At 34.7% G+C, this 24,602-nt stretch overlaps 1 protein-coding gene across 2 annotated transcripts; it reads right to left on the bottom strand.

Moving 5' to 3' along the window:
• Positions 1–1,368: 1,368 nt before the first annotated feature.
• On the bottom strand, positions 1,369–24,412 carry LOC128200344 (protein shisa-5-like). Of its 2 annotated transcripts, none has more exons than XM_052893496.1 (5): positions 24,337–24,412; positions 15,354–15,501; positions 10,749–10,832; positions 10,215–10,355; positions 1,369–7,591 (listed from the first exon to the last, which is right to left on the bottom strand). In XM_052893496.1, the coding sequence occupies exons 2-5, from the start codon at positions 15,457–15,459 to the stop codon at positions 7,488–7,490; spliced, it is 435 nt and encodes a 144-aa protein (XP_052749456.1). In that variant the 5' UTR covers positions 15,460–15,501; positions 24,337–24,412; the 3' UTR covers positions 1,369–7,487. The 2 variants fall into 2 exon arrangements, with proteins under 2 accessions (XP_052749456.1, XP_052749455.1); XM_052893495.1 differs by lacking the exon at positions 24,337–24,412 and adding an exon at positions 24,019–24,329.
• Between the last annotated feature and the right edge of the window lie 190 nt (positions 24,413–24,602).

Here is a 24,602-nt window from a genome sequence, read left to right as displayed (position 1 = left end):
GGAAAGGAATTGTTAGCAATGGTGTTTGACAGCCCCATTGCTAGCAATATGCCTTATTAGGTCGACCTCCACGTGGTCCCCCCTGGAAACCATCGTGAACAATTCTTGTTGAATTCGTCACGATGGGCTAACTGACCTACTTCATCCTCAACTATCATCCTTCACTGGTGCCCCGCCGGTGTATACCGATAGCGCGGGTGGGGTTACCATTACATTATCACCCACTAAAAAGAAAGTAGTGACAGTAGGTTGTACCATAATAGGTTTTACGTACGATTACAAGCACATAATTTATGAATGTATAAACATAACATAAATACGTACATAGGTGATTGTTTTGCTGACACCATAGACTTAGTATAAAGTATATACATACTTTATAATCTAAGGTTGCAACGGTGATGGTAACCAGCTACACTTAGATAACCAACCAACCTAGATAACCACTTAGATAACCAACTATACTTATACACTATATAGATAGAGATATAACTACATTATATAGCTAGCGTGTCTCCGTACAAATGTTTTGAGAAAAACAGGTCAAATTTTTTATATAATTTTGCGTTATGAATGAGTGATTGCTTTATAACTTCTATATTTATTTTGTCTTATAAATTCTGCACCTTTTTAATGCGTAAACAATCATTTCATTTATTAAGTAATACGTCAAGATACATTTTATGTGTAAATATATAGAATACTGATAAAATGATGGACCGACTGAGCTGACTTTATCGTCGCCTATCATCGCTAATTGCTCCTATTTATATGTATAAGCAGAGGTATAATAATATTGGTACTACTCCAATATCTATATATAGGGGGGGGGGGGAAAGGGATTGTTAGTAATGGAAACTGAGAATCCTATTGCTAGCAATATACCCAAATAGGTCAACTTCCTCGCGGTTCTCCCTGGAAACTATCATGGTTAATTCCTGATGAATTCATCATGATGGGCTAACTGGCCTGTTTTCATTCTCATCTATCACCCTTCACTGGTGCTCCGCCAGCGTATCCCGTTAGCGCAGGCGGGGTTACCATACCATTTTCACCCATCAAAAAAAAAAAAAAAACTATATATATGGTTCTTTTGCTTATTGATGGCGGAAAAAAGGTCATCACCTATTTCAATATCGCCCGTACCGTTCTATATCTATATTAATTTCAACCGGGTTCTTCATTTCGACATTAAATGTTATTTAACAGACATTTAACACATTTTTTTATTGGGCCAATATAAAGATATTGTAACTAAATATATATAGATATGGTACTTATACCCACAGATAGATGACAGTTACAACTTTACAGCAGTTTGGCATTCGAAGTTGCCATAAAAGAAATAGGTGAAGCAATAAAACAGCATTATTGAACAATTTTATATTTCGTAAAAAATCTTTAAATGTAATTTGTAATTATACCATGACATACATTCATTTAGTTTAATGTACAGATATATTTCTTACTACGGTTGAATTAAATCTGTAGGAGCACTGATTTCCGAACGTAACATACTCGTAAATTTGGCGCCAACGCAGCCATCTTGGAAGAATGCGCGCGAATTTACATTCATACATTTTGACTGTATTTGACATATATCTATATTATATAAATAATGTAAAAAATTGGAATACATTATAAGCTATTATATCAAAAATAATATTAAACAATTATCACATTTTTCATCAATAAATATTTTAAGGGATAGTGGTAACGGCGCTAAGGGAGAAACGATGGAATATAAGTCTTGCATTTTGTTACAAGACAATAAAGGTTATGTACAAAGATGTATAAAGCTATATATAAGCTATTCAGTTTAATATTATATTAAGTACATATACAAGAAAAAAACGCGGCAAAAAAACCAACTACATAGAGAAATTACAAATAATTGGTCAACTATATATTAATGCAATAACTATCATTTTAACTTGCGTTTAATTTCAAAGCTCCGCTAGTTTTGGGACCAGCCCGGACCCTTAGTCCGGAAACTAATCGAGATTTCTCGACGAAATTAAATGTAAATTAAACCGGTGGTTATTTCATTAAAACATAATATGTAGGTATATACTTAAGAAATTTTTAACAATAAAGCAATCAACTGATATTGTTTCAAAATTTTACGACAAAGTCGAAATCGCATACTTGTTTTTAAATTAAAATAAGAAAATGTAAACAAATATGAATTTGAAAATCTGATAAATTAATATATCCATAGATTCGTTTTCGTAACTACGCACCTGTTCGTGCGTACGCGATAGAACAAGACGCCGAATGTTGCCGTCTCGTTCCATCTCAAGCGTACAGCATTGGAAACGTGTCTATGGATATTCATTCGTCACATTTCGGACATTTTTATATTATTATATTAAAATACTACATTGGATAGACAAATTAATTCCAAATACACATATGAAATTGTAAATATCGGGAAGATTTAATAACAAACAACAAGATATAAATAACTACCTATTATATATAACAGAATAATATTTTTGTACGCGGTATTGAGCCAATGCTTTGTTATTTTTAAACGTTGAAAAGTGAATAGTACGACAAAATTGTAAATATTTTAAAATTGATTTCTAGTTTAAAATGAGCGATCTTTCATTTAATCTGAGCATTTCTTATAAACTGTCCAGAAATTTCTTTTTTTTTTTTTGCTATATAAATTATCTGAGATACGTATTTACAACGTTTGCTGCACCTTAGTAATGTATTTTTAATATCTCACAATAGACAAAGTAAATAGGGTCATACAGGTGTTTTTTTTTATTTTTTTTTATTAATATAAAATATTTTAAATACATTTTTTATTCTTTACATTGTAAATTCAAAAATCACTTTATAATTTCCCGCTAAAACTTACGTAGTTTACACATTTAAAATACCTAAGAAAAAAAAAATAAGCGCAGACATCTGTTACATACAGCCTAAACTTTGCAAATGTTTTACATTTTTCTGCCAACACTAATTTAAACATACACTTAAATTTTTCTAACGATGTAAATCTCACAGTGCTTTCACATTCGCATTATTGTCTCCCCCATTTATTCAATTTAAACAGACATTACTGTAACAGTACCCAGTTTAGAAAAAAAAAATGACTGTCAAAACTACTTTCAGGTACCATCTTTTTTATTTGGCATTAACAAATGATCTTGGCATGTTTTTTATCAAAATAAAAGTGCATAAAAACAAAAAAAACAAAAAAGTTTATTAAAGTGATGCTAAGATTTGTTTGAATATAAAATAAACAGGCAGTGGATTTATAGAGAAAAAATTGGTTATAATTACAAAGACATTTCTTTATTACTGGGTACAATACAACCAGTCTTTGGCGAAATGACAATACGACTAAATCTTATATTTACGTATACAAAATAATAGATAGAAATATTTTTTAAAAAAATGCAAAACAAATACGCATAGATCATAAAGAATAAAGTTATAAATAGTTCAAAGGAACTCTATGGTATATACGTTAAATATAAATTAACCATGTATTGACGGAGTAAACATTTTTTTTTTTATACAACTTAGAATGGCAAACAAGCTGACGGCCCACCTGATGGAAAATGGTAACCGTTGCCTATACACATGAGCAGTACCATGGACATAACAGAGTATACTGTTTCGCCCATGATACCCCCCATGCGTTGCCATTCCTGAGGACTCAGCTATTCCTTTGTGTCCAGTAAGTTCACGCCATATCCCACCCTACAAACCGAAACACAGCCATGCAAACACAAGTGCTTCACGGTTGAAATACGAATGGGACAGAGGTACCCAAGCAATCGACTTTTGTACAAAGTCTCCCTCTGGTAATGACCATGACTTGCATGCAATATATCCTATGATATGTCAACTGGCCAGCGTAGTAAGTACTCTGAAATAAGGGGAAGGTATTATCAGTAATGCGGACTATCAATCCCAGTTGTTAACAATATACCCTATCAGGTCGACTTCCACGTGGTCCCCCCTGACAATCATCGTGCTGAATTCCAGGTGTATTCATCACGATGGGCTAACTGACCTGCCTTTTCATTCTCACCTATCACCCCTCACTGGTGCCACGTCAGCGTATACCGTTAACGCAGGCGGAGTTACCATTACACTATCACCTAATAAAAAAGTACTTTCATATTACTATGCTGGCCAGTTGAATAGATACATATATACATATATTATACATTTTTACATACATTTTTTTAAATAGACTTATTTTTTGTTCACATTAATGATTAAATGTTGACCTTAACACAAAATAAAAAATTACAGCCCTATAATCAATATATTATAAAGAGGGGAAAGGGATTGTTAATAATAGAGACTGATAATCCTATTGATAGCAATTTACCCAGCCAGGTCGATCTCTTTGCGGTTCCCCCTGGAAACTATCATGGTTAATTCCTGATGAATTCATCACGATGGGCTAACTGGCCTGTTTTCATTCTCATCTATCACCCTTCACTGATGCTCCGCCAGCGTATCCCGTTAGAGCAGGCGGGGTTTTTTTTTAGGAGTGATAATGAAATAGTAACCCCATCCGCGCTATCGGTATACACCGGCAGGGCACCAGTGAAGGATGATAGGTGAAGTTAGCCCATCGTGACGAATTCAACAAGAATTGTTCACGAATTGTTGGTTTCCAGAGGGAGCCACGTGGAGGTCGACCTAATGGGGCATACTGCTAGCAATAGGGCTGTCAAACTCCATTGCTAACAATCCCTTTTCCCCCTGCGCAGGCGGGGTTACCATACCATTTTAAACCATCAAAAAAAAAAAATATATATATATTATAAAATACATATTTACCTCTGTTACCCTTATCTATCTAGGAAAGATTTAGAAGCATTCATACCGAAGTGTTTGCATTATATATATAGTGTCAATTTTCAAGAACAATTTTTTTTTTACTATTGAAAAAAAAAAACACTTATGTAATTGTTAACTTGTCTCTTACACCCTGTATATATATATGTCATCACTATTATTATGGAGGGAAAATACAATATTTTGATATTCCACTTAATTTCCAAGTTATTGTAAGAACTAAATAGGTAAACAAAGTATTTTACAACACAGGGGGCAAACGAGCATGCGGCTCACCTGATGGTAAGTGACTACCGCCGCCCATGGTCACCCACAACACCTAAGGCATTGCAGGTGTGCTGCCGGCCTTTTAAAAAGGAATATGCTCTTTTCTTGAAGGTTACGATGTCGTATCGGTTCGGAAATACTGCTGCTGGAAGTCGAACTTGACTTAGGTATTTACAATATCGTACCACTTGACTAACAAATCGCATTATTATTATAATATCCTGCTGTTATTTGTAATCTACTTATTTCTATAATGGCTTGATGCGTAGATGAAGTATATTTACTTGACTCCCGAACAGGTATTTCGTTTCAATCAGGATATCTCATCATAGCCATGATTTATGGAAACTCTAAACAACGAGGAAAATTTGATCAAATATTAATTATCAATTATTCTTTATGTTGTTTAATGTAATTGTATTCAAAGAAAATAATGTATTCCATTCTACACCACTGAGGTGGCAAACAAGTATACGGCCGGCCTGATGGTAAGCAGTTACCGTAGAAGGGATCGTTAGTAATGCGGGCTACCCATCCCATTGCTAGCAATATAGCTTGTCAGGTCGACCTTCACGCGGTACCCCCTGGAAACCATCGTGCTGAGTTCCAGGTGTATTCATCACGATGGGATGACTGACCTGCTTTTTTCATTATTCACCTATCATATATCCAGCGTATATCGTTAGCGCAGGCGGGGTTACCATTCCATTAATCATGCATTAAAAAAAAAACCTGCCCGTGTACCCTATATTACCATTCATATTCGTTCAGTAGTTTTTGCGTGAAAAAGTAACAAACATCTATCTATCTATTTATCCATCCATCGGTACAAGCTTTCATTTTTTATTAAATTAATGGAATTAACCTTTTTGTTCACTAACAAAGTACTTTTAAATACTGAATCAGTGATGTTGAAAATTGTTCAGTTGTTATTAAAAATTGCTCAATTTTTATTGAAAATTATTCAGTCGTTATTGAAAATTGTTCAATTTTTATTGATAATTGTTCAATTATTATTGAAAATTGTTCAGTTTTTATTAAAAATTGTTCAGTTATTATTGAAAATTGTTCAATTGTTATTAAAAATTAATATTGAAAATTGATAAAGATATCTACGTCGATTCTACACCTCGGTATAAATGCATTTTGGGGAAATCATGTCGTTGTCGATCGTAATTAATTCTAAAACCTAATATAAATTCGGAATATAAATTGAATATTAAAAATAATTTTAATTAAATTACATTCCCTTAATAAAAAAAATATTAATTAAAATATCCACAAAAATTAGAATACATAAAAAAAAAATCATAAGAAAATAATCTCTTGCAATCTGTACTTATAGGCGAAATTGAATTAATTAAAAAAAATATCAATACACAATATACCCATAGAAACCAGTCCAAAGTGAACTCAAGAAACTTATGTATTTTAGATTCAAATTCGTATTAAACCGAAAATGTATTTACAAAAATATTTTTAAAGAAAAAAGGAGGTCAAGACAATATTATAAGTTTAATGCTTATTAAAAAAAATTAATTTTCTTATCTGTCTTGTAATCAAAAATAAATAAATAAAATGTGTGTTATTACTAATATTATAATTTTCCTTCGTTTTTATTCAATTTTCAAAATTAACGAAGTTTAATAATTTGTCATTTTGACAGCTCTGACGTTAAATATGGCGGGAAATGAGCTTGACCTCCCGATTGGCGAAAAGCGCTTCTTTAAAGCACCTTTATTTATTTTTATTAAACTTAAAATATTGTCATCTAGTTAGAAATTTAAATGCAATTAAAGATATTAAGAAAACTCTCTGTAGACGACTACGCACCGTGGTACGAGACGTCAAATCAGTCGCAAATTGTTGAAAAATTCTACCTAAAAAGTGCTAATTACAATATAAACCATTAACTATAACGCATTAGGATTTCATAAAACATCGTATCATACAATGTTACGAATTATGTATATGTATAACGTTTTGGTTTCATTCAAATATCTAATATTTAAATAGCTAACTACTCTATGGTACATACAGCGTTCCCATGTATATTTTGTTCTGTACAATAAATCTGGTTGCACACTAACGAAATATTAATGAATTTCAGATTTCCGCTCGAAAAGTATATTATATAATATAAATAGTACACATTTTTAATACAAATTGTGTATGAAATAAAATCTGATTTCATAATTAAGACTCCATCAGTGTGCTACCAGCCTAATTAGAAAAAACTCTTAGTCTTGTATTATTTCAAAAAATAAATTTTAAAACTTATCTATATTTACATGCTCGTAGCACGCTGTGACTTATATCTATTAAGATAAAGTCCATATTCGTTTAACGTGGTCCAACTTACAAGCACCGCTGTCGCGCGACTAATGCGACAGGTAGGGGTTGTATGGCGGTTGTTTCACGTTGGGAGCGGACGGTGTCGACGACGCGACGCCTCCCATTACATCCTCGTACGACGGTGGATGGGCTGGAATGATAAATGAATGAATGAATGAATTATATACATAATTGTGAATCTTAATATATAAAAATCGCATGTCACGATGTTCATTCGTGCTGATCTGCTGGCTTAATTATGATGGCGGTAGGGGCTAAAACAATGTTTGCTGGCTTAGTTAGTAAAAAAATAAATTATAAATACATTATAAATTACAGAGTACAAGGAATAACATGTGTTTATGTCATTATATATATATATATATATATATATATATATATATATATATATATATATACACACATACAAATAAATGGTCGCGATAAATACACTGTGACGTTTTCTCCCACAAACACTCAGGTTATGGAATGGGCGTCACCTGCCGAGGTTTGAAAGACAACAAAACAAAAATAGAATACACTGTGATGACCTATATATACTGTGTGATGCCCATAGTACTATACATGTGTATAGACGGTGGTTACCACTCTCCATTAGGAGGTTCATCAGCTTGTTTGCCAATATAAATCACATATAACTTTCTATACCTTTTTGCCAAATGGAAAATATAGATATTTATAAGGAGACGGAATACATAGTATTCCAACGAATACCAATACTTTCCTAAAACATTCAAACATCTAATTCAATACCTTGAGTATTCCAGCCCGGCGGAGGTATCCCATAAAATGCTAGCGTGTTAAAAATAAAAAAAAAATATAACTTTTTATTCATAATATAATTATATTGACATAGATTTAGATTTTTTAATTACAAAAAGTAATTGATATTTTATTATATCATGATATTACGAGTATGTCTGCGTGGTCCCGGCATAGGATGGACCACCTCTTCCATTACCGTGGGGTTTTTTTTATACAACTTAGAACGGCAAACAAGCTGACGGCCCATCTGATGGAAAGTGGTAACCGTCGCCTATAGACATGAGCAGTACCGTGGACATAACAGAGTATACTGTTTCGCCCATGATACCCCCCATGCGTTGCCAATCCTGAGGACTCAGGTGTTATTCCTCTGTACCCAGTAAATTCACGCCATATTCCACCCTTCAAACCGAAACACAGCCATGCAAACACAACTGTTTCACGGTTGAAACACGAATGAGACAGAGGTACCCAAGCAATCGACTTTTGTACAGTCTCCCTCTGGTAAAAAGTCACCCTCCCTCGGGTGTCGTAAGAGGCGACTAAAGGAGTCTATGATCGAGGGATAGGCAACAGCGTCCTTCTTAAAACATTAACAAAATCAAAACAACGGTTGCCAACCCGCCTGTCAAACGTGGCAACTTACGTCAACCAAGGGAAAAGAAGAGATGACCCATTCTATGCCGGGAACCCATGACAAATACAATGTATTATTTATATACCATTTTTTTTTATTTTGTAATATGTGTTCAATAAGTAAAGAAATAAATAGACCGGGTTGCCAGAAGTAAATTTAAATTCTACCATTTGGGTAGAATTACTACCCAAATGTAATAGTTACCACTTTCCAATAGAAGAGCCGTCAGCTTATTTGCCATTATAAGTTACATAAAAAAAGTGTTTGTAAGTATTCCTAAAAAAACATTACCCAGATATCTCCAAATCCACTTTATTTTTTCTCCAACAATTTCTTACTTCAAAATTACGAAAACACAACCCGACAAAAGTTGTCAGTTGTCAGTCTTGAGTTGTCAGTTGTCAGTCTTGCAAGCATGAGACGAGATATGAAAGTGCAGAATGCAAGATATGTACTCGTAAGACTTTACAACACCCAGTTCCCTCTGCCTGCCCCGTGAGGGAGTGGTCGTGATGGTAAGATAGTACTTCTAATAAAATGTACCAGACAATCACTTTCGTTATATGTGTGCAATTATGTACTTGTCCGTTTAATATACGTCGATATAGATAAGAAACAATGTTGCGCACTGACTGAGTCACTGCGAGCCCCAGTTACTGTTATACGAGTCCTTCCTTCTGACAGGCAGATATTTAGCAGAGGACAACAGAATAAAATAGAACAAGATTCAATAGAAAGGGGTGAATGGAATGGTAACCCCGCCTGCACTAACGGGATACGCTGGAAAATAGAAAGGGGTAGTATAGGATAGGATAAAACAGGATAGCCTGGAATATGATAGGATGAAATAAGCTTTTTTAATGGGTAAAGATGGAATGGTAACCCCGCCTGCGGTATTGGTATACGCTGACGGGGCACCAGTGAAGGGTGACAGGTGAGGACGAAGGCAGGTCAATTGGCCCACAGTGACCAATTGAACAAGAATTAACCACTATGGTTTCCAGGGGAATCCGTGTGGAGGTCGACCTGATAGGGGCGTATTGCTAGCAATAGGACTGTTAAATCTCATTATTAACAATCACTTTCCCCCAGATAAAATAGGATAGGATAGAATGAAATAGGATAGGCTAGAATGAAATAGGACAGGCTAGAATGAAATAGGATAGGCTAGAATGAAATAGGATAGGCTAGAATGAAATAGGATAGGATAGAATGAAGTAGGATAGGATAGAATGAAGTAGGATAGGATAGAATGAAATAGGATAGGATATAATAAAATAGGATAGGTCAAAATATACCATGAAACTATAGGAAATAACAGTATGGAATAGAAATAAGGAATATAACTCACCGTTAGCGTCAGGTGCGTTAGGAACAACGGGCATCGGGTGCGGGTACGGCGCCGCGGTGGGGTAGGGCGCCGCCGTCGGGTAGGGCGCGGCCGGCGCCGGCAGCGCCGCGTGCGGCGCCGGCGGCGGGTACGGCGCCGGCGCTGCGGCATGCACAAATAATACTCAAAATTATAATAATCTGTCAGTAAACGGCCTTATACCAACCAGTCTAGAACAACACCTCAGAAGGTTGGGATTCCAAGGCAGCTAACTCCCGGGAAAGATGCAGAAAGCGGTACTCTTAGATACTTGTTTCGGTTTGAAGGGTGGGATATGGCGTGAATTTACTGGGTACAGAGGAATAACACCCGAGTCCTCAGAAATGGCAGCGCATGGGGGGTATCATGGGCGAAATAGTATATTTTGTTATGTGCATGGTACTGCTCATGTCTATAGGCGACGCTTACCACTCTCCATCAGGTAGGCCGTCAGCTTGTTTGCCATTCTAAGTTGTATAAAAAAAAAAAGATTACTAGTATGGACAATTATGTTACCTGGATAAGACTGCACAACGTACTGCTGTTGTGGGTACGGAGCTTGTACTGTCACTGTGGACTGTGTGGTGGTGACCGCTGGCGCTACAAACATAAAATACTATTAATATCATAAAGGCGAAACTTTGTGACGATGGATGTTTTTTTTTATTGGTTGAAAATGGTATGGTAACCCCGCCTGCGCGAACGGAATACGCTGGCCCCACCAGTGAAGGGTGATCGATGAGGATGAAAACAGGCCAGTTAGCCCATCATGATGAATTTATCAGGAATTAACCATGATAGTTTCCAGGGGGAACCGCGAGGAGGTCGACCTAGTTGAGTATATTGCTAACAATAGGATTCTTAGTCTCCATTACTAACAATCCCTTTCCCCCCCGATGGAAGGATGTTAAGATTTGTTACTCTTTCACGCAAAAACTACTTGAAAAAATTTGAATAAAATTTGGCACACTGATCCTCAGTGTGCCAAATTTTATTCAAATTTTTTCAACTTAGCACTTAGAATTGGGGGAGAAGGGATTGTTAGTAATGGGGATTAGTAGCCTCATTGCTAGCAATGTACTATATCAGGTCGACCTCCTCGTGGTTCCCCCTGAAAACATAGTGATCAATTTATTGTTATATTTGTCACGATGGTCTAACTGACCTGCCTTCATCCTCACCTATCATCTCTCACTGGTGCTCTGCCAGTGTATACCGATTGTGCAGACGGGGTTACCGTGCCATTGTCATTCATCAAAAAAAATTTAGAACGTAAAATACTTTATATACTAATTTACGCGAGCGGAGCCGCGAGATACGGCTAATTTTATATACAATAATAATAAAAAATAATTGTACAAAAGTAGTCTGCATGAGTGCCTCTGCCTCATCCGTGTTTCTGTTACAAGGCAGCTATTTTCATCATCATTACATCATCCGTCAACTGTCCACTGCTATACATAGGCCTACCCCATAAAGGGAGGGGGAGGGGATTGTTAATAATAGGGTCAAATAGCCCCATTACTAGCTATATACCCTGTCAGGTCGACCTTCACGTGATTCCCACTGGAAACCATCGTGGTTAATTCTAGTGGAATTCGTCACGATGGACTAACTGACCTGCTTTCATCCTCATCTATCATCTCCCACTGTTGCTCCGCCGGTGTATACCGATAGCGCGAATGGGGCTACCACTCCATTATCATCCATTAAAATATATATATATATATATATATATATATATATATATATATATATATATATATATCGACGGTTGAAAGGCAACCTTAACTAAGCGACATTTAATAAACTTTACAGGAGAGCGGTTTAAAGTTGAAATTTTTGAAAAAAAAAAATCATAACTATTGTCCTGATTGACATATCGAAATAATTTTGACAGTTACGGAAAGCATATATTTTTTGTTATTTTTTGATATCAAAGAAAGTTATCCCAGACTAAAATTTGAAGTATTTTATGTCGGTTAGATAAAAAATACCTAGATTTGGTTACAGGTAAAATTATATAAATTTACCTAAAAAGTTAACAGAAACGAGTAAAAATATCGTTATCCTGATGCATCTAAATCTCCTAACAAGTACAATTATATAAAGACGTATATTAGATTGAACAAAATCAAGTAAAATTGTCTAGGTAAGTTCTTGTATGATTGTTGTGTTAGCAGAATATGTATCTTTAGTTAATACATTTTCCTAAAATTATCCCAAACTGACTTTAAACTAATTATTATTAATTATTTATAATATAATAATGATAATAAATAATACTATAAAATTAACAAAAATATTCATAATATAAGAAGACTAATTTTGCTTTTATATAAGTTATCTAAAACCTGTCTTTAATTTTCGTCTATTAAAAATAATAAATGTTTGTTAGAGTTATAATAGGTTATCTGGTTTTTTTATTATAATTAATTTAATTAATTATTATTAAAATCACAATCTTTAATGTCTGATTAATTTAGAGTATCTTTGATATTTATTGCACGTGGAAAGCTAACAAAGCAATTAGGAATAATATTGTCTGTGAAAAATTTGACTAGATCATCATATTTGGCTTTTGATATTGGAAGCTGCGATCGATAACAAGATAAAAGAGATATCTTGGTTTTAAATTGAATTTCAGTATCAAAAGAAGCGTTAGTGTTCACGAATATTTTATATTTAACGTTTTGCTTATCCTTCTTTGAAAGTCATAATATAAATCTTACTTATTTTTTCAGTTACATTATTAATATGCAAAAATTGTAAACCATTGAGATGGTGCGTAAACAATTGTATTCTTTAATCTATATTCAATCACTGCATGTACTGTATCTGCGGGTATATAAGTATGACCAGTCAAGAGAAAATTTATTTTAATAGTATTAATATTTTCATACTCCTGTAGTGATGAATGCAACATTGCTAATACAGTACGATTACGATTTTGACCGGGACAACAGTCACAATATAAAAGTAATTGCTTGATATTTCCTCTGGTGTCTACAGATTTAATATATTTGTTCAGTATTGATACAATCTTATTTGATCCTCGTTTGCCATTAGTTTCATCCCAATAGTAACAGAAAACATTACGAGTTCCATTTTCATAAAAGCAAATATTGTATACTGCCAGTTTTCTACTATAATACAAGAGGTGGTAATTTTTGGATAAATCTCTTAACAACATCTATAGTAGTTTTTTTTTTAGTTCTATTTGTTAGACATATAATTTATTTGTGTTACTTACAAGCACATAAATTATAAAAAGCGAGATAAGAGAAATTATTAAAAAAATACATAAAGCCAAGTACAATTTTTCCTTTTGTGCGTGTGCCGTAACAATACAAAATGGTCACAACTCAGTTTATTGCTTTGCCCTCAAAAGAGCAAAGCACTGATATTCTGTTGTGGCCAAAGGGGTTTCACATATTTCTGGGTTCAGATATCCCTCTCATATCTTCTTTCGTGCATCCAAAAGTAGAATTTTTTACAATATTGTAAATTGTTCTATCAGAAATGTTCAGAGTAGCTACTAAAAATTGTTGACAAACATACTTTTTACCTTCGCCTTTGTTAATAAAATATTTAATAGTGTAGTTGCGCTTATCAGTGTCTGTACATTTACGTTTGATGAATCCTTTTTTGACATAGATACTAACCAATCACGGCGACGTGTTTGGTCAAGATCCCAAAAATCATTGAAAAATTTCCTCTTCTTACTTCAGATAGAGAACCACAGTTATTACCACATTTTGTGCCAGAGCAAGGATTAGGCGCTGTTTTAACTATACCAGTCTTTGTAATATATTCTTTACCAGATTTTATATTTTTAGTTCGTTCTTTTCTTAGGTTTAATTTTTTAGCTTTGGACGCAGATTCTCCGATAATTTCTAGTTCTTGGTTATCAGGACTACCATCGTTAGTTTTAGAGTTATTTTTTTAATACTTTTTACTTCTTTTTATTTTTCTTTTTCTATTTTTTTTTATTTTTTTTTTCTATTTCATTGTATATTATTATCATCTTCAGAGGTTACTTTTTCTCCTTTTGACCAATTATCTGAATCATTTCTGCCATAAAATATGGAAAAGTCTTCTTGATCTGACATATAATCAATATCACTAACATCTTTCTTAGGTATTCTTTTATATTTAATTGGATTTAATTCATTGGATTCTTTACTCAAACCAGTCGATGTAGATGGTACATCATGGTCTGATGTTAAAGAACGTGAGTTTTTCTCATTTTCGTAATTATATATATTTGATGCAGAGTTATCAGATTTATTTAACGTTATGATATTATAATCATGATCAATTGATACAATAGTAGTGCCAGGAAATGCCACCTGTGTAGTTGATGCCGTGTTATCTATTATCGTGCTTGTAATGTCAATGGTAATAAACACATACACATTTTCTATTTGCCAAATATAATATTTGTATTTCGCGTACTGGTAAATTTATCTAAGCGCCATTTGTACTCATTTCAACGAGTCAAATATATGCAGTAAAAATATATACCGCTAAAAGAAAACATATTTTTATACAGGTAAAAATATCTAAGGTATAATTTACTTTAATTTTATTTTTAGTTAAATTATATAAATTGCAATATCACAAAATATTACATCAGGTAAAATTACATAACCAAATTATTTATATTTTTTTTAAATAGGTACAATATACTAAATCAGATAAAAACTAAATTTCATAACAAGTAAAAATTCCTAATTGCAAATAAAAGTGAAAGCAAAGATATGAAAAATTAAACAAATCCATATTTCAACTTTTAAAATGGCGTAAGTAGCAAATATTCTTTAAATGACATTTTTTTTGTCGCTAAGTAAACATAAAATTGTAAATTTGGCTAAAATCACGCAGTACTTAACCGACAAAAAAATTATCGTAGAATTTTAAAACCTAGACCAATCGACGCAGAAAAATCAGGCGATTCGAATGGTATATAAAACTCAGTTTAGGTATTTTTGTCGCTTAGTCAATTTTGCCTTTCAACCGTCGATATATATATATATATATATATATATATATATATATATATATATATATATATATATATATATATATATATATATATCAATTTGGGAAGGTACTCACGCGCTATAACTTGCCCCCTGTATCTGCTCCGATTACAACATTTGCACAGCAACAGTATTAAAATGACAATCCCCACCACTGATGCCACTATCACCACCACCTCCATGGTGTAGTCTTTCACTTCAATATCGGCGTGGTGATGATACTCCTGCAAATAAAATTTGATGAGTCAGCATTGTTTTGTAAACCGCGGGTTTTTTTTTCGATGGGTGAAAATGGTATGGTAACCCCGCCTGCGCTACCGGGATACGCAGGCGGAGCACCAGTGAAGGGTGATAGATGAGAATGAAAACAGGCTACAGAAAATCCCATTGCTAGCAATATACCCAACCAGGTCGACCTCCTCGCGGTTCCCCCTGGAAACTATCATGATTAATTCCTGATGAATTCATCATGATGGGCTAACTGGTCTGTTTTCATTCTCATCGATCACCCTTCACTGGTGCCCCGCCAGCGTATCCCGTTAGCGCAGGCGGGGTTACCATAACATTTTCACCCATCAAAAAAAAACCTCGTAATCGTGGGGGGATCCCCAATATACCCAACCACGTCGACCTCTCCGTAGTAGTCCTTGGAAACCATCACGATAAAATCCAGGTGTATTCATCACGATACTAATTGACCTGCTTTCATCCTCACCTATCATCCCTCACTGGAGCCCCGCCAGTGTATACCATTAACGCGGGCGGGGTCACCATTCCATTGAAATGTGAATAGAACTCTATTTTCCGTGCTTAGCCTCTCATTTGGGCCGTTGTGCGTATGAGTCGTGGCTAGTACAACCAACCTAGCTCCGCCCAGAAGCGCAGAAGCTTCCTGGGATCTTCACAGGCCTCACCGTTCCGAGGATTTCTAAACGTTGATGGGCCACAGCCTCACATTCCAAGTTTACGTGAGCAGCCCTTTCTTCGGCGTCGAAACAGCCTCGACATAGAGGGCTGTCTGTGGCTCCTATTGTGTATAAATGTTAGTTTAATGGACAATGGCCCGTTATTGTCCCTATCATTATTTTGAGGTTTTTTCTATCTAGATGTAACAAACGTAAACCATTCCATTGTCATTCATTAAAAAAAAAAAAAAAACTATTGATTAACCTGTTATATAAAATGCTAACGATATGATGATAACCAGAATATAATAGTGATTCATACAAATGTATACCTACATACATATTTATTTCGCAATTATATACATATATGTATAATACCTACCAATTGTGTAGCGATAACGTAATCTTAAGGGGTGACGTAATCAAATTATAATATATAATATACCTATTTATATTTCGTTGTAGATTAATTGGTTACCTTGATGAGTGCAAAAATTTTTTTTATACAACTTAGAATGGCCAACAAGCTGACGGCCCAGCTGATGGAAAGTGGTAACCGTCGACTATAGACATGAGCAGTAACATGGACATAACAGAGTATACTGTTTCGCCCACGATACGCCCCATGCGTAGCCATTCCTGAGGACTTAGATGTTATTCCTCTGTACCCAGTAAATTCTCGCCATATCCAACCCTTCAAACCGAAACACAGCCATGCAAACACAACGTGAGTCCTCGACTTAACAAATATATAAATACTAGCTTTTTCCCTGCGACTTCGTACCCGTGACAGGGATATTTCGATTGACCTAGAATAACAGTAATTTACATATTATATTCTTCTCCATTAGTGGCATATCTATTTTTTTAAATTGGTGATAATGGTGACCCCGCCTGGGGAAAAGAGATTTTTAGTAATGAGGTCAAATAGCCCCATTACTAGCATTATACCCTGTTAGGTCAACCTCCACGTGGTTCCCCCTGGAAACCATCTTGTCTAATTCTAGTTGAATCCGTCAGAATGGGCTAAGCTGCTTTCATCCTCATCAGTCATCCCTCACTAGTGCCACGCCAGTGTATACCGATAGCACAGACGGGGTTACCATACCATTTTCACCCACTAAAAAAAACACCAACAAGGGTCGGTAACGCGCGCGTAACAACCATAGTATTACAGACGTCTATAGGCTACGGTAACCGCTTACCATCAGGTGGGCCGTATGCTTGTTTACCATCTCAGTGGCTTAAAAAGAATCTTTGTTCCGAGGAACTTGTTGGAAGACTTATATTATCTATACTTATAATAAATCTGTAGAGAGGTCAATTCTGTACATGAAATATATTTCCAAAATAACTATCAGCGGGTGATTAGTGATCCATACTGATGCCAAAAATGCAATCAGTAAAATTTTAGTCTATCTGTCTGTCTGTTCATTATAGAAACAAAAACTACTCGACGGATTTTAACAAAACTTGGTACAATTATTCTTCATACTCCTGGGCAGGTTATAGTATACTTTTCATCACGCTACGATCAATAGGAGCAGAGCAGTGAAGGGAAATGTTGGGAAAACGGGAGAAGTTACTCCATTTTTAAGCTTCAGTCACGTGTGCAGCCTTAATGGCCACTTTTTAAATTGTAAAAATGTCCACCCGTGCAAAGCCGGGACGGGCCGCTAGTGTAAAATAACAACGTAATCATATATAGTATAACGGTGTCATAGGACCAGTATGAAGTAAAGGAGCAGTCTAAATACTGAGGAATGATACGTGACGATATCTGCTGACCAGCGGCGAGCCACCACGGCGTAGCAATGCGTAGGAATACGTGTCGCGCGTGCCGTATTCATTATGTAATTATATAATTAAAGATGGTCTGTGACAAAAAGAAAAGGTAAGCGAGTTTTGTTAAAATAATCACGGAATAACTCTCTAAATTAAATTAACAACAAATCCAAATATACAATCAATCGATCGCTTTCCTATTTGTACAGCTATTGAACATCGGCGGACTGTCACAAATAATTGTAAAAAAATTATTTGTGACTTATAATAAAAATTAAAAATATTATAATAGTTGTATAAAATAAAATAAATAAAATAATTGACAAACAGATCTACTATGAAATAAAACTCTGAATTTTCAGAATTAATTCCGTGTTATTGGTCATACCAAAATCGACCCAGTAAATGTAGCTCAACGTTTCGTTTGTCATAAATCCTACCATAAAAATCTAAAGGAACGATATTTTAACATTTTTAAACAGTATATATATTGTGTAATTTTAACGTGAAATTTGTATTTAGATCGTCCCCGAAATTTCGTAAAACATTTCATGGTAGGCGCTCAGTTTTAAACTGTTATGAATGACTCAAAGTTTATTTAAAATTTCTGAGACTCGATCTTGTGCTCAGACATCCGGATCTGGAGCGCCGTCATAAGCTTCGAGCGACAGAGTTGTCACCGCTTTTTAAATAATAAATATTAGTTCCATATCACGCCACACATAGTGATGTCCCGAATCAAGCAGACATAAGTACTAACTCGAAAACTCATTCGCGTACTCAGGAACTCGAATATTCAATATACAGAATTCGAATACGTTTTTATCGTATGTTTTATGTTCCTGATTCATCGTTTTAGTCTTTTTTTTAATTAATAAATAAAAAAAAATTACTAAATAAATAATTGGATCGATTCTCAAGTGTCATTTCTCGAAACCTACCTCTTAACCTAATATTTTGCGGGGAAAAGGATTGTTAGTAATGGAGACTGAGAATCCCATTGCTAGCAATATACCCAACCAGGTGGACCTCCTCGCGGTTCCCCCTGGAAACTATCATGGTTAATTCCTGATGAATTCATCATGATGGGCTGTCCTGTTTTCATTCTCATCTATCACCCTTCACTGGTGCTCCGTCAGCGTATCCCGTTAGCACAGGCGGAGTTACCGTTACCATACCATTTTTACTCCATCAAAAAAAAATTTTGATAATTTCGCGAAACTACTGTTTTATGGACGTTCACAAATTAGATTTACAACAATTTCGATTAGAAATTTAGTTCATATTGATGTCCTTAGAATAAATATTTGGTTACGATATAAAAATAAAATTTTAGAGAAAACTTTAGAAAAATAGCGCCTTAAAATCGATCCCATTATTTTCATTAAATTTGAAAAATCAATTAAAAATTATTCTAGTTTGATCAAATACTCGAATAGTCAATGGTGTATCTGTCCAAGTCCTCAGACTCGAATCAGAGTTTGATTATTTCTATATTATAACGAGTACATATTAATATACTCGAATCCCAAGGGGGGAAAGGGGTTGTTAGCAATGGAGTTTGACAGCCCCATTGCTAGCGATATTCCCTATCAGGTCGACCTCCACGTGGTTCCCCCTGAAAACCATCGTGAACAATTCTTGTTGAATTCGTCACGATGGGCTAACTGACCTACTTCATCCTCACCTATCATCTTTCACTGGTGCCCCGCCGGTGTATACCGATAGCGCGGGTGGAGTTACCATTCCATTGTCAACCATAAAAAAAAAACTCGAATTCCAAGAAATGTGGATTCGGCACATCCCTAGTTATAAAGGCTTGAAGATAAAGTGGAGTGTTGACACATCGTATACTAGCAAGTTAATACTTGGAGACAGTACAGTATAGCATACTAAACTCATTTGATAGAGTTCCATGAAATCCAATATTTATTTAGTACTTATACATATATCAATATATACTTAAAAAATACTAACTACATTTCTCGGAAATCAAACCGACCGACAGTACATATCATTGATATCAGCCGTACCGTTTACTGCTGAACATATGTCTCTTGGGCGAGGAGGAGGGGGGGGGGGGGTGCAGCAGTAGCTGGTACGCTAGGCGGGCAGATTTTTTTTTGATGGGTGAAAATGGTATGAAATGACAATGAAAACAGGCCAGTTAGCCCATCATGATGAATTCATCAGGAATTAACCATAATAGTTTCCAGGGAGAACCGCGAGGAGGTCGATCTGGTTGGGTATATTGCTAGCAATGAGATTCTCAATCTCCATTACTAACAATCCCTTTCCCCCCAGGTGGGCAGATTGGCAACGAAAACAAGCAAGCAAGTAAGGGGGGAGAAGCGATTGTTAGTAAAGGGAATTAGTAGCCTCATTGCTAGCAATATACTGTATCAGGTCGACCTCCTCATGGTTCTCCCTGGAAACCATCGTGTTCGATTTAATGTTAGATTCTTTACGGTGGGCTAATTGACCTGCCTTTTCACTCTCACCTATCATACCTCACTGGTGCCCCGCCAGTGTAGACCGATAGCGCAGGCGGGGTTACCATTCCATTATCATACATTAAAAAAAATCGAAACAGTAAACAAACGAATAAAATTCGACTAATCCATTTGTTACCAATTTCATTTAGAGAATTTACAGGGTACAGAGGAATAACACCTGAGTCCTCAGGAATGGCAACGCATAGGGGGTATCATGGACGAAACAGTATACTCTGTTATGTCCATGGTACTGCTCATGTCTATAGGCGACGGTTACCACTTTCCATCAGGTGGGCCGTCAGCTTGTTTGCCATTCTAAGTCGTATAAAAAAAAAAAAAAAATTTAGAGAGCTTTCTTTAACCCTTTTAGTGCCATTGATTTTTACTCATATCTGCTTAAAAATGCCAAAGAAATCTTTGTCGTGTTGATGTCATTTACCCTTGTCTCTAAAAAAACTGTATCTCCTCCAAAAATTATCCAATTTTAATATATTTTTTACAGCAAGCTACACAGCGACTGATTTCACGAGCGCTATGACCCTCGTGGCACTTTCAGTTGCAATGCGCACGAGCGCGATAGCACTCGTCGGCACTCAAAGGGTTAATTTTTATTTAATTATATAGTCAATATTGGTCGTGTGGTCCCGGCATAGAATAGGCCACCCCTTCCTTTCCCGTGGATGTCGTAAGAACCGATTAAGGGAAGGCGATGGATGGACAGCAGCGTCCCTCTTAAACATCTCTTAAGCCTGACTGCGGTTGCCAATCCGCCTGCCATGCGTGGCAACTACAGGCAGAACCCCCCAAGGGGGAGGCTTATGTTCAGCAGTGGACGATTAAAAGCTGATATGATGATGATGATGATGATGATATAGTCAATATTAACAGAGTCATGGGTAAGGTTGCTGTTTCTACGCAGATTTTGTATTTCTATATTATGTATTTACATAGATATAAAAGACTTTAACATCAAAATAGGGAAAAGTTTGTATAAAAGTCGATTGCTTGGGTACCTCTGTCCCATTCGTGTTGCAACCGTGAAGCAGTTGTGTTTGCATGGCTGTGTTTCGGTTTGAAGGGTGGGATATGGCGAGAATTTACTGGGTACAGAGGAATAACATTTGAGTCCTCAGGAATGGCAACGCATGGGGGTATCATTGGTGAAACAGTATACTTTGTTATATCTATGGTACTGCTCATGTCTATAAGCGACGGTTATCACTTTCCATCAGGTGGGCCGTCAGCTTGTGTGCCATTCTAAGTTGTATAAAAAAAAAGGAAGCTGACATCTAACTAAATATTTTTTCATTATAACTCTGGTATAATATATTAAGGACGGAAATACCATTATTAATGTGAATGTTTATTTTCTGATGATTGGGCAAAACAAACAATCTGATAAAGAGTGCTATGTAGCCTGTATACACGTGTAATATGAACGAGTCTATCTAACCAACAACACGAGGGGAATATATTAAAAGTATTTTTAATGCATCTAAATAACTATAGATGCAAACAAGCTGGCCCACCTAGTGGTAACCGTCACCTGTAGACATGAGCAGTACCATGGACATAACAGAGTATACTGTTTCGCCCATGATACCCTCCATGCGCTGTTATTCCTGAGGACTCAGGTGTTATTCCTCTGTACCCTGTAAATTTACTACCATATCTCACCCTTCAAACCGAAATACAGCCATGTAAAGACAACTACTATTATACAATTATTATATATTATTATATTGTTAATAATGGGTCTTTTAGACCCCATTACTTACTCTTCCTTTCTCTCCCATAAGAATATCAATGAAAATAAGAATTCACATAAGCAAAGCTTTAGGAGACAGTTTGTAAAGAATAAAATACAACCTATCAGGTCAACCTCCACATGGTTCCCCCTGGAAACCATTGTGGTTCATTCTAGTGGAATTCATCACAATGGGCTAACTGACCTGCTTCATTTTCACCTGTCATCCCTCACTACCATTCCATTACCATACCAATAAAAAAGAAGTAAAGAATAAATAAATATACCCATTTCTTAGAAGACATTTAAAGACTGCAATATGTGTCTTACAATAAACAATATTAATACAATGGATAAATGGTCAGATGGGCATAGACACCTAAAAGAACAAAGGGTAATTAAAAAACAGAGATGCCACAATGTATTACTGATATTTATGTTTCCCAATTTAGCTCAAGTCTCAAGGGCACAGACAATCTCTCTGTGTGCCGTCCAAAATTCAACCCTTACACTAAACAATTAAAATCTTCTTTCCCTTACCAGTAAAGTATTATGTTTAATTTTTAATGAACTAAAGAAGATTATCACTTCATCTGTATTCTTTAAACAGTTCTTTTTACAAACAATAATATTTACTCCCATGTTGATCCACTAATTATGTTATCATTGAAGTTTTTTTTTTAAATAAAGTTTAAATAAAAATAAAGTTTAAACTTAAGGCTACCCTCTGACCTTACACTGAGTTTATATAATAATCTAGTGACCTAGTCAGAGATTCACATTGTATTTTTTGTTTATATTCATCATCAGATGATGAGAAAAAATACAATATAATATCAGGCATTTTTTGTTTATACAAGTATATATTTATATTATATATATATATATAATTAGATTTTACCAACACTTTGTTGATGTGGAATTTACTAATATAAATAACAACTAAATAGACAATATTTCTATGGAAAATTGAGATAAAATATAAACCGGATTTTAAGTTTAATCTTTAGGAACACAAATATATAGACTGAATCCAATTCCATGCAGTACTTTTTGTATGAGGTGAAAACAAATCGACAGACAGAGAAAAATTAATAAATATATTGCTTTGACTTCTATAGCTCTTGTATAATTTTTTATATAACTTTTTTAGTACTTCCTATATTATGTATAGACATTGTCTAATTGCTAAAAAATAAATCATAAATAATAAAATCTAATTATATATATGTATAATATATAAAGCAATCAATTTCCAGCAATAGTGTCAAGAACAGTTTTTATTGAAATTTACAATCATCGATAGCAATATAAATGAAAGATAGATAGACTGTGTGAAAGATAGCATGCACAAAAGAGGAGTAAGTCCACATGTGACGGCCAACAGTGAACAGTGGAAGAGGAAATCATTCTTGTTTCCTGTAGTTGCCATGTCCTATCTGAAGATGGTAATTACACCACCCCACATAATGGGATAAATGCGAAACAAAGATGGCTATAGGTAATTTCATTGTGCATGATAAATAAGTAAAATATAATGTATCATGTCAATAGATTTATTACTAAGTAAATAAATAATGAGAGATATGTATGTAAACAAATAATAAATAACTACATTAGTATATGACTAAAACGAGAATAAATCCTTTCATTTTTTTTAGTTCGTTTTTAAAAGATTGCATGGACGTGAAGTGACTCTTTTTGAAGTCGATTAAAAATTAATTATTCAATACTGTATAATAGTCATATGACTAAGAAACTGTACATTTCTGTGACCTTAATAAATAACAATACCAATAGAATACATACCTCGTAATAGTGCTCATAATCTTCATTTAAATCCCACATTTTTTTATAACTTTCAGATCACACAATACTACTCATTCGTTGATACAAAACGTTGTAATAAAATAAGAACTAGCGGAGATAAATTTTATTCGTAAAACCACAAACATGAATCATGGGGAAATTGGATTTAAGGAAAATAAAATCTGATTCAACCACCATTACTGATGCTACACGATCAACATATTGGAAAATACAACTTTCAACCTTCTGCGTTAAGTATTTAAACGAGAATTTCAAAATGGTAACTTAAAATTAATAGAAAAACAAGATAATACCCACCTATTTACTGACGACCAACACTACTAATGCTTCTGTCAACATAAAGCTTGAAAATACAGCTGACATTTTACATAGGTGCAGACCATAGATTACGGATAATTCTTGAACTTTTCATTTAGATAGGTTTCGTATATTTTTTTGGAAATACTGAATAGCTATAATTTATTCTATATTGTTTTTATAATGTACATAAAACTACGTTTTTGATTTGTTTTATTTGAAAATTAAAATCCATACGTTAAGGAGTTAAGAATGCTTGCAATTTC

The sequence above is a fragment of the Galleria mellonella genome, unplaced genomic scaffold (genome assembly GCF_026898425.1).
Source record: "Galleria mellonella isolate WM207_F2 unplaced genomic scaffold, CSIRO_AGI_GalMel_v1 utg176, whole genome shotgun sequence".
Taxonomy (NCBI): Eukaryota; Metazoa; Arthropoda; class Insecta; order Lepidoptera; family Pyralidae; genus Galleria; species Galleria mellonella.
This window is presented reverse-complemented; position numbering and strand designations above follow the sequence as displayed.

What these genes read in the sequence shown, in the direction of transcription:
- LOC128200344 (XM_052893495.1), bottom strand. Translation starts at nt 24,057, where the DNA reads ATGTGGGATTTAAATGAAGATTATGAGCACTATTACGAG. An exon ending in CAGGGGGCAAGTTATAGCGC is followed by an intron (nt 10,833 to 15,353) that starts GTGAGTACCTTC and finishes TTATGTTTGTAG; the next exon opens with CGCCAGCGGTCACCACCACA. An exon ending in CGTTGTGCAGTCTTATCCAG is followed by an intron (nt 10,356 to 10,748) that starts GTAACATAATTG and finishes TGCATGCCGCAG; the next exon opens with CGCCGGCGCCGTACCCGCCG.